Raw genomic sequence first — 12397 nt, 5'->3', positions numbered from 1 at the left:
CTTCTTGAGGCATCTAATAGCGTAAATTTCCCTGATGTTCGGTAGCACGCAGCCGGTAGTGTTTTGAACCAGTTTCACCACCCTCTGGAATACTTTGCGCTCCCGGGTGGACCATACCGGGCAGTGATGCAGCCGGTTAGGATGGTTTCAGTGGTGCACCTGTAGAAGTTGGAAAGATGTGATGGCATGCCGAACTTCTTTAGTCTGCGGAGAAAGAATAGGCGCTGCCGTGCTGTCTTGGCTACAAGGTTGGTGTGGAGGGTTCAGGTTAGATCGTCTGTGATGTTGACACCTAGGAATTTGAAACTGTTGACTTTCTCCACTGCAGACCCGAAGATATGAATGGGTGCATTGTGGTCTGTTCCTCGATGCTTCCTGTAGTCCATGATCAACTCCTTAGTTTTGCTGGTGTTCAGAAAAAGGTTGTTGTCCTGGTCCCATGCTGTCAGCGTTTCTACCTCCTCCCTGTACGCGTAGTTATCACCGTTCGTGATCAAGCCGATGATCGTTGTATCCTCTTCAAACTTAATGATGGGTTAATGATGATGAGTTTGTTTTGTTCCTGGTGATGCAGTCATAGGTGAATAAGGAGTAGAGGAGAGGGCTGAGCACAAAGCCTTGGGGGGCAACGATGTTCAGTCATGGTGGAGGATGTACTTATGCCTATTCTCACCACCTGTGGTCGGCCCGTCAGAAAGTCCAGGATCCAATTGCAGAGAGGGGAGCTTAGTCCTAGGTCCCGGAGCTTGGTGATAAGCCTTGATGGTACGATGGTGTCGAATGCTGAGCTGTAATCAATACACAGCAACTAACATTCTCACATATGTTCCTTTCTTACCTAGGTGTGAAAGGGTAGTGTGTAGAGCAGTGGCGATGGTATCCTCAGTTGATCTGTTCTGTCTATATGCAAATTGCAGTGGGTCCAAGGTGTCGGGTGATATGTTCTTTGATCAGCAGCTCAAAGCATTTCATGATGATAGAGTTCAGCAGGGTGGTAATCATTCAGACAGCTAACTCTGGTTTTCTTGGGGATTGGAGCAATGGTGGTTTTCTTGAAGCAAGAGGGGACTGTGCATTGAGTGAGGGAGAGATTAAATATGTCCATGAAGATATCTGCCAGTTGATCTGCGCAAGCCTTCAGGACACGACCAGGGATAGCGTCGAGGCCAGGAGCTTTGCGTGGATTAGTCTTTTTAAAGACTTTGTACACATCATCTCTGGAGACAGTGGCTGTCCCCCCTAGTTTACTGGGATTTCCTTAGCTGGTTCCATGTTATGGACTTTGAACCATGTGTAAAATGAATTTAGTTAATCGGGGGGAAAGGCGGTGTGTGTCGTGTTGCTGTGTTTCGCTTTGTAGTCTGTGATGGTCCAGATTCCATGCCACATGGAATGTCCCGGTCGTCGTGATATTGTGATTCCAGTTTCACTCTGTAGTTATATTTGGCTTTTTTGAGATCGAAGGTCTGAAGGCGGATGTTCTAGTTCTGAGTTTAGCACGTACTTCGCCATTTACCCACAGATTTTGATTTGGGTATGTGCGAACAGTAATCCTGGGGACAACATCTTCTATGCTTTTGCTGATGTAGCCAGTAGCATAGTTCACATATAGGTTAATGTCATTCCCGGCAGCTTCACAAAAAATCTGCCAGTCAGTGGTGGCAAAGCAGTGACTTAGAATAGAGTCCGATTCCTCCAAAAAGTGCTAAATGACGTCACTCATCCCACCTACAACGTCATAGGGAAACCAAACCGGTGGGTTTCATCGTTTGTGCTGTCTGTAGGGGGACCAACATCACGGAGCTGCCCTTGGGGTATAAGTTCTCATGTCTGCTTAGGTGTTCGTGTAGTCACTCCAGTAATTTTGTGGTGTTAGCCTGCGACAGAATATACACTACCGTGAGCACTACCAGTGTACACTCCCTCAGTAGACAGAAGGGGCGATATTTAATTGTCAGATGTTCAAGATGTGGGGTGCATGACGATGAAATAATCTCCACGTCCGTGCATCAGGAGTTATTAACCATGAAACATACCACTCCACCCTTGATCTTCCCCGAGTCCATTGTCCTGTCCTGGCAGTGCACAGAAAAAACTCACGATAGAATAAGAGTGGATGTGTTGAGCCAGGTTTCAGTAAACACTAGCACGTTGCAGTTCTTAATGTCCCATTGGAAAACAAGCCTCTCAATTCGTCCAGCTTGCTGTCAAGTGATTGAACATTAGTGAAGAGTATGCTTGGAAGCAGAGGGCGATTCCGGCTTTGTCTCAGTCTAAGCAAGACACCTGCCTGCTTACCTCTCTTCCTGCGCTGCCACTTGCTTTCGGGAACAGGTACAGTTGGAACTCTGTAATCCAGGTAATCCATCATCATATTCGGGGAAAAAATATTCTTAGATATTCTTTCTTTTCTGTATCCATAATCATTGCTGCCACTTTGCTTTATTGTAGCATTTCATGACATCGTAAAACTGCTTACCGTTTTAATTTATATATTATAGTGATAGGTTTGTGACTAAGTGTTTGTAAAGTTTCAAAACTTTCTTTTATGGCAGTGGGAATATCAACAGCACATGGATTAAATTTAAAGTTATCCAATTTCAACAACACCCAATCTTTCAACATTTCAACTTCTTTGTGTTTGTAGCTGAAAGTTTTTTCTTTTTAATTTTTGGTTATGATTTTTGTGTTCACTCCAGCTCATCAAATATTTTATTAATTTTTGACCCATAATACAAACTGTTCATGCTCAGAAACTCTTAGGGTAGTTAACTTCAAACTTAGTATAAATCCAGTGACAACAAGATTAAATGTCATCAATAAATATGGGCTGTCCACCAGTAGTGTCATTTGCACTGTATTGTTCTGAAATTTAAACTGCTTGTGTGTGCACAAAGCGTAAACAATTAGATTCTAAACTGGCAAGTTTCATCTCTGGCACTTACTAATTGACATGTAACATGATAATTATTGCTTCCTTATCAGCCAAGATGATGGCCAGAGCCATATTTTAGAAAAACCTTTCAAACTTTTAATTTCCACAGCCATTAACTGATTTGAAACTTGACCAATATCATCAAGATCCACACCTGCTTCATGAGCATAAGCTGCTATGGTAAATTTTGATATCTGAACTGTGGCATTAAACTGTAACAAATTTTAAACCACTTTGTTCAAGTCTGGTTAAATGGTTAAAACCAGACGTGGTATTTATCATCCTAGTGTAAATATAATCAAAATATTGTAAAAAGATATGTTTGCATAAACCAAGATAATCACTTTACTTCCCTATTTTTCAGACATTTCATATAGTCCATATTTAACACATAGATGTATTAAAATTGCTCCAAGCATGATGTAAATTTCACACTGCATCTGCTAAAAACTATTCAGAGATATAGTGCTAGCATCTAGTAGATTTAATCATGGGGAAATACAATTTAAATATATACAGTATACAGTACAGTAAATGGTGATCCTATATTTAACATTTTTCCTAGTTATAACACTTATCAAATTGAGTGTGAAATTGATTACTAGAAGCACAATTATTTCCATGTGTTTGTGCTGCCATCTTATTGTTATTATTTCATTACAAAAATGAACTTTGAGTTTAAAATACACTGTAAATTTGCAAATCAATACAGAATAATGTTTCTGTCTGTGCTCATGCAACCAGCCATTATCATGGATTCTGTTGTGGTACTGTGTTGTCATGGTTGTTTTTATTACAAGGGGCAACTGATGAAATGGAGTGGACGGAAAGAGCATTTTTTTTCTGATCAGCAAATTTTTAATTAATATTTCTGAATAAGTTAAAGAAACAAGCTCTGTCACTTCCATTAAAAGCAGGAAGGCAGCCTGGCAAACCATAACTTGTGCTTTCAGCATGCAAGTATATCTTTTGTTTATATAGTGAGTAGTTTTGACACAGATTTCTAAACTTATGCAAGCATAAGATCCCTTTATTTTTATACTGAGTTTTCTGTTCCCAAAGGAATTCTGTCTCCCTTGCCCCACTGAATGCACAAAGGTTTTTACCCCTTGATTTTACGCATACATAAATACAAGCTCCATAGTTTTATCTTTTATGTACACGCAGGTGCATATTGACAATTGTATTCAGGGGACCATTGAGATGATCTATTCATTTTAAACATAAAACTGTGATAAACAAGGTACTAAACCTAACTAACCTTACCAACTTTCCATAGCTGATCATCTCCAGGTCAGCCTCTGTTGCTCTTTTATTAAGTTCAGGTGACACACAATCAACACTAGTGCTTTCGTATTTGCTTAGTAACAGCCAGTTTCTTATACTCTAATTTGTCTTTCTAAATCAACAGGCAAATCAATTAACAACTAGAACTTGAACTAGAACAAATCAATTAACAACTCTGTATTGTTCATTTGAAGTATTCACAAAAATAACCACTCAACGAGACACTGAAGCATATAATCTCGGTTTAACCCTTAATGCTCAGTTTTCCATTTTCACTTCACTAATCGCTAGTCACTTTACAGAATGAGACTCTAGAACATGGAACTCGACTTAATCCTAATGTCTAGTTCTCTCTCTTCGCATTGATAAACACTACTATACAACTCTTGTCTAGCCACTAATTTTTACCATAACTAACTTTTATGACTTATCCTGTTTATCCTGAGTCACCACTCTCATAAAAAACTTGCTTCCCTGACACAGCAACAGCCAGTTTATTGTTTTCTCACTCATCCCACTTTCTAAACACAGTCCACTTATGTGAAGACACAGAAGATGTGCAATCTGCCCCAGGAGGGAACAAATATGTTAGATATAGGATCCCATATGGATCCGAAAGACAGGGACAGACCAGGCACTGGATGCTGTTGATGTCATCACAGTGTATCCTCCGTGGAATGCACTTCCATCTTTCACCCACTGCCAGCAATTCACAGTTCCCTATCCATACTAATTTTTATTTATTAAGATGTGGTTGCAAAGACAATAGAATATGGTAATACTACCAAATATATAAATATATTATATTTAGATCCTTAATATAGTTATTTATTTAGTTATGCAATTCCATATCATATTCCCTATTAAGCAAATTCTAAAAAGTACACATTTTCTTACTGGAATAACAGCAGCGAATCATCTGTGCGTATCATCTCCAGGTCATCCAAAGCTCTGCTTCTCACCTAGTATTTTATCTGTCCTTTATAAGATCGGTGGTATTGAAATTAATTCAAATTTCTGTAAATTTCTAGCATTTAAACAAAGCTAAATTTTATCAACTCTAAACATTGCCTTTCCATTATGAATCATTTCTTCAGTTCAGCATCCCCCTTTGATTTCATATCTTACGTCGTTAAAGGTTTGTTGATAAGAATGTGAAAGTAGCAGAGCATTGCATTTTCATGGCAGATAAGATTTTTGAAAATGGTAATAAATTTCAATTAGCCCATTCTTTTTCTTACACCCCTCTTATTTCTGAGGTCATGATTTTAATTGCTTTTCAATAATACACTGCAAAAAATGACCTATTGTAACTCTTAACAACAAGGGAAAAGTCCATGAGTTTAATACAGTATATTAAAATTTAAAGTATTTAAGTAATGAAATGTTTCTTTTATGGCCACCCACATTTCTACTATAATAACTTATGAAAGTACTGACAATCATTCCATATTTTTTTTATTTCTACTGTCTTATAATAATTTCTGGAAGAAGAGCAAGAAATTGAAAATAAATATTGATATACAGAGCCATATTATTCAAGTTAGTCAGCAATTTGTGAATAACTTCAGTATCTTATATTCATTACAGACAGCATACTCTAGTGGTGCAAGAATGACCAGGACCTCTCACCAGTCAAGACACAACAGTGGAGACCGGTCAGACAGAAATACAGACTGGTGTGAAATTCCTGGTGCCACACATTCAGAGATACTGCAACACAGGAGTCAGGAAGATGATAAATCAACTCAGCACACCCCAGGTACCAAAACCTATGTTTCACTTTGATAATGGGGATACAATTCAAGAAGAAAGAAGCTTCAGTTATCTTGGATAAAACATTACCATAAAATACGGTACTAATGGACTTCTCATATAATTTCCTCATTGTCTTTGCATCACAAAATGGTATTTAGATTCTCAACAGATTGCAAGTAATTTAAAGATATACAATTTAAATATAATAATCTAATCTGCCGTCTTAGGCTATTCAGGCTATTTACTGTATATTGTTCACATGAATGCTGTCATAAAATGGAATAGGAGAGTAGAACATTCGAGAACCTGTTTAAGGTTTACAGAAACCAAAGTTCTCTACTTTGGCTACTAAGATTTAAGGACCTACAAAGGGGATAGTATAATATTGGTTGGTTAAATCTTGGAGAAGATTTAAGAACCCTGGAAGGGACAAAGCAATGTGGGTTGGTTACAGGTTAAGAGCTTCCTCAGTAAGGTAATACTAATAACTAAGTCCTCCAGTAGGGGAACAGAAACAACATAATACAGTAGGTTACAAGCCAAGGAGGGAATTTGAGTAAAGGAGAAGTATTGAGGGTATAGGTTTAAATAAAATGATGAAGGTGAGCAAGGTGTGGGTCTTAGTTATAGAGACAGACATCCTGAAGTAGGGAATATCCAGGAAAGTGGACTTTAGTGGCTGGGTGGCTCTGAAGGAAGGAAGAACAGGTAGGTGGAGGAGCAAAGGTTAGCTCTCTCCAAGTACTGGCTCTAAAGTTTAGGTGCTCCAGTCTAACATAGGTTAAAGAATCTCTCTAATGGTAACCTTCCTTGGAACTTAAAAAAAAATAAAAATTAAACACATTTCAAATGCAGTGTATAGGTGTACATTTAAACACATGTTGTTGAACTATTACTATTAGAATAAACTTCAAAGCATTTTACTTGTAAAGACAAGAAAGAGAAAAAAACATTTGGCACATTATTGATGCAAGAATATAGCTTGCACCAGACAACCACAACATTTTGTATGAATATAAACCTCTTGTTTTCAGTCCTAAATCCAAGCTATATTAATTTCCACTTGTGTCCTCAAGTCTGTATTTCACTGTTGGTGCTAAAGTAGTTTTTTTTCCAAGTTTTTATACAGTAATTTATACAGTATCTAATCTAAATACAATTAATTAAACCCGAGTGTTTCAGACATCACTTTAATTCCAGGAAGTAATCTTGTTGCCATGATAGCATTCAGATCTCACATTCACATTAGATTAAATGAGTCAATCCATATACTGTGTCACACTGCCGTTACAGCATGGGTCTATCTTGATAATTAAATAATGCCAGGGCACCATGCTGCTTGGAGTCGAATGACTGCGGTGGAAAAGAGCTAAATATTTTCACCTGGGGCTAAGAGTTAACTGAAACTGGTCTTTTCCTTGGAGATCTCCACAGAGATTAGTATTGATTCTTTTTTTATGACTTTGCAGTGCTGCTCCATTTTAATCGCATATTGTAGTCACAGTATGGAGTGTCATTTTTTCGCACTTTAAGTGTATAATTTACTTTTTTGTAATAATGTCCAGCTGTGATGGTACATTACAGCATATCAGATTTTCTATACAGTGATCTGTTTTTTTGTGGCATTGATATTTGGGATCTTACAATGCAGAGGAGGGAAAGGTTATTAACATACTGTATCATGCTTAGTTATGCATTGCTTGGAATTTATTCATTCATTTATTCATTTTGATAGATATTGAATTGCGCAGCTGGTAAAATGTCTTCATTTAAATTAAAAAAATGAAACCTATAGCTCATATGACTAACACTTCATAATACTTAGGGTCTCCACAAAGATAAGAAAACCTATATCAAGAGAAAGTGTTAAAGATACAAAATAAGAAAGCATTTTTATTTTATATTAATGTCTTTAAACAGTGCCACATCATGTGATTCAACCACACCTCCCACAGGACCAGTCCAGGGAGAGGGTAAGGAGAGGGAGGCTGCAAGCACAGAGTGCTGGGAAAGAGCAGAGCAAATGGCCTAATGCTACAGGTACCATATGTACTGTACAGTATATATACAGGTACTGTTTTGCATGACTATCAGTTTATAGACTAGAATCTGTAATGTGGTGAAAGACATCTTCATCCAGCCATTTTCACGTTCTTGTTCTTCTGTCTGGAAAATCTGTCAATGCACAATCCATCAAAGAAAAGTTTAGGGACTTTATCTTTGCTCCTTAGTTGGCCTGATCTGAAACATTCTGGGAACACAGGAGCCTGACAATGATATTTCTTCTGTCTGAGGCTCAGAGTTGTAGTGACGTTTTTGTACTTAATTATTTATTATACATTATAGGGCTATGTAATGGGCTATAGTACTGTACATTACACAGACAAAACAAGCCTTGTCTAGAAGCAAAAAATATAATGTAAAGATGAAGAATTATTATTAATGTTTTAGATCTAATTTATTGATTATTCATGTTTTTTGTTAATATTTTATGTATGGTATGGCCTTCCATTGTTATAGAATTCTAAATATAAATGCTTTTTTAGTGTTCTTTCTGAATCTTTAGGCATTGCACAGATTCAGCATTGAAAAAAGGGCAGTTCCATAGAGAAATCAATCCTTACTCTGTGCAGGAGAGTAAATAGTAAAGGGGGTTTAACCCCTGGCAAGCTTTGGGAGGAAGCCGGATATCAAAAAGCACTTCTGTTTTTTTAATGACTCTGCTTTATGTTTTATAATAGCGGTATACTGTACCTTCTGTTTCTTTTATTACAGTCTGGCATTAAAACTCTCATAACAAAACCTGTACATACAGTATATGGGGTTATATTATCTAATACATACTGTATAAAATAACTATCTAATGATGTTTTCTTTGTTTACAATAGTAGTTGCCAAGAAGCATAAAATGTTTATTTGTTGGGTTATTTTGGAATTCATGCTGTCAGCTTGCACCTCACCAGTTCTTTGACCATGTTTGTGAATATTTATAGTTTATTTTATACACAATCGTTAGATTTTACCTCCTTCAATATATTGATGTAAAACTGCATTAATAGCTTCATATTGGAGGAAAGTTTAAATAAGTTGTTTACATTATATGATGCTATATGTTTAAACATATGTGTTAATGTGTGTTAATGTTTTAAACAACTCTATATTTAGGTGGGTAGCTGCGTCAGCATGCGTAGGCTGCAAAGGAACAAGTAATAGGTTTATTCCATGCTGAAAAAAATAAGAAAGAAAACACTATATTTATGTTCTCTAATATACTTGAGAGATATTGATAAACAACAGCTTTAAAAATCTAAATGTGCAGTATCACTTTCACTTCCTTTTTGAAGTTAAATGATAATGAAGCTCATCATCATTGTTTTTTTATTTTCTGGTGATCTCATAATTTGTTAATTTCAAAATATGAATTTCCAATTATTTATAATCATCTTTAAAATAGTAACAGTCGTCTGTGCTATTGAAAATAATTATTGAAATTCAAATTCAAAGCAATTCAAATTACATAAAGTACAGAAGAAAAAACAGGTAAGTGCTGTTGATTGTTGTTTAATTTGATCTTTCTGCTCTTACCATAAGTTAACCTGCCAAAGTTGTCTTAGAAGCCTTTATTTGTTATTGAATAAAGTACTATGTCACCAAGAGCATTTTGTTTTTTGATTTTTAACACGAGAAAGTAAATTACACATGTGGTTGATTAACCTCTTGTTGAATTATTATTCTGAGTTAGACAAGTAATGTCACTTCTAATATTGTAGTTTGCATGCCAGCAGGTGTATAGAGCTTATACAAGTACAAATTGTTTTCCAGTGACTACAGAAGGCAAATAAATGAATATTGTTTTCAGTTTGTCAGCTTAATTTATGCATTGTTGAAATACTCATTAAAATGTTAGGCTGCAATTAGGAAACCTAGCATAAATCTATCTGTGAGGAGAAATTAATTAGGTGCTTTAGTGATCATTCTTGAATTTATCTTTTCCTGCAATATTGTGATTACGTTGTAATTTGCATATTTCCCTATGAAAACACTCATCGTATTTCATTGCTCACATAGAAGCTTGTTCAAGAAGTAAAGTGATAAGATGTTCTTTGCAATTAAAGATCTTTATTATTAATGTGTGTCATAAGCCTCTCTTGGCAGTTTATTAGTTTTTTCAAGAAAAACAAAAAGTAGAAAAGATTCTTTTCTACTTTATTTCAAGTATCATGGTAGCCTGTGGAAGGTTAGGTGCTCTCAGGTAAAATATTGATAACACGATTATACGCAATGCCTTGAAAACGCAGTCTGACCAGTCTCCCATTTTGTGAAATTATAAAATGATACATACATTTTTTTTAAACATAATATTTTATTCAAAAGCTGAATGCTCAATCTTAAAACTTTTCTATAGGAAATGTAAGTTACAGTAAATGTCAGCATAAACCATACAAAAACTAAATATGTTGATTGTTTATGCAGACTTTTAAACTCAATATTTGGTTAAAGCACCTTTGGCAGCAATTACAGCCACAAGTATTTTTGAGTAAGTCTCTACCATCTTTCACATATTCTTCTTGGCAGATTTGCTCAAGCCCTCTCAAGTTGCTTGGGAATCAATTATGGACAGCAGTTTTCAAGTCTTTACACAGATTATCAATAAAAATCAAGTCAGGCCTTTGACTGGGACACTCAAGGACATTCATTTTCATTTTCAATTTATATTACTTCTATATTATTATACTGTATGAAACTATAATATTCCATGCTGTACTTCCACAACCCTTCACGTAAAACAAAATAGGAATAGAGAATAGGAAACACTTCTTTGTTCAGAGAGTATTATGTATCTGGAGCAAACTTCCCAGCCAGGTGTTTGAGGCCCAAACTCATGGGGGCTTTAAGAAATGGCTGGCCAAAATCTTATTATTAAACTACCAAATGAGCAAAATGGGCAGCTCTTCTTATGTGCTTAAAAATATAGCAATCAGTCATCATTCAACAGTAAACCCAGTGAAGAACAGGTTATATTTTTCTCCAAGATAGTAGATAGTAAAAAAAGTTTAGGAGACACAATCCTAAAACACATCCAGATATGAGCATTCTCATATCATATGATTCTGTTACTGCCTATGAGCAGAGTACACCTTGAGGTGTCAGTGAGACCTGTTTAAAAAACATCTCTGAGTAGTAATATACTGTAAGGTCTGTGACCAAAATTAAAATGCATTAGCAGATGATCAGGGTATTTAGAGGCCACATTCACATAGTCCAAACTCCATCCCAAGAATTGCCTTTATCTACAAAGGTAAGTCCTTACCCAAAATGGAATGATAGTTTGCAAATTGTTTTGATAAGACCCCTCCTGTTTTTCTGCTCCTCCTATATTTATTACTCTATGTAGATGAAGTGGAAGTTCTGTGCCCCAGTCAAATCTATAGGTACAGTACATACTGCTGAACAAGATAGACAAAGAATGATGTACTGTACTTATTATGTTGGACCATGATTGCAGATTCTGCAATGTATACAGGTAATTGTATTTCATGACATCTGCTGATGTGTGAATTCACCTACAGTATATGAGAACTGGGGAAAAGCAAAGAGGTGTCAACCAGATAAAAGGGCAATATGGGTAAATACAAAAACCACTTTGTTCTGATTTTAGTGGTTTTTTTCCAAACACCATACTGTGATCAAATGTATGTCTTCTATTGTAAAAACTATTTGTGAAATATTCATTTGGCATATCTACTATATCCAAATGGCAACTGTCTTTAATGGTGTGTTATTGCTCTACCAATGCACAAAGGTGGTACAAAAAGTATAAACTATTTAGCTTTCACATATGATTTCTTTTTTCCCAGATAAATGTCTGTTCTCCATCCACTTAGAGAGCAGCTTTGTGTCTACAGAGTCTACAAGTCAAGTTCCAGTGCATTCCCAGCCTCACAGGTCTAGGGTACAGCATAAGCTGGATTGTGGTGACACCGAGGACAGCAATGAGGATGGAGAAACAGAACCCCAGCTATGTCAAGTGGGCATTTTCACATATTCTTCAAGGCCACACTCTGCACAGAAGCACAGAAGATCCCAAAACACACCTGTGAAGGACGTCCCCTTCATATTGGATGAGAAAGGGGACAACAACTTGGGTCACAGGGGGGCTCGGTTGGAGGATGACTTCCTTGGCAGCAGTAGCGAGGAGGTATGTACTGTAGCTGCTCTTCCTCACTGGATTATATACTCCTTACCTTGCACAGTTCTAATGGGCTATGCCAGAAGAAAAGCAATATAAAAGGTCCTCACTAGCTAAATTCTACACATCAAAACATTTTTATTTACTAAACTGATTGTCCTACTAGATGTGGGAACATTTTTAATTAAATTTTTACTCTTTTTATCCCTGAGTAATATAGGGCATTA

General features: G+C 36.4%; 1 protein-coding gene across 1 annotated transcript in view; it reads left to right on the top strand.

The window, feature by feature from the left end:
* The window catches only part of cfap20dc (CFAP20 domain containing), a 166286-nt gene that overhangs the window by 76026 nt on the left and 77863 nt on the right, over positions 1-12397 (top strand). Inside the window, exons 10-12 of the mRNA XM_088916509.1 lie at positions 5813-5984; positions 7901-8020; positions 11839-12179. Of these exons, the coding sequence (XP_088772635.1) occupies positions 5813-5984; positions 7901-8020; positions 11839-12179 (633 nt within the window). The remainder of the gene's footprint in view (positions 1-5812; positions 5985-7900; positions 8021-11838; positions 12180-12397) is intronic.

The sequence above is a fragment of the Atractosteus spatula genome, chromosome 5 (genome assembly GCF_055471065.1).
Source record: "Atractosteus spatula isolate fAtrSpa1 chromosome 5, fAtrSpa1.hap1, whole genome shotgun sequence".
Classification (NCBI taxonomy): domain Eukaryota; kingdom Metazoa; phylum Chordata; class Actinopteri; order Semionotiformes; family Lepisosteidae; genus Atractosteus; species Atractosteus spatula.
The sequence above is the reverse complement of the archived record's forward strand: the minus strand, read 5'-3'. Positions and strand labels throughout refer to the sequence as shown.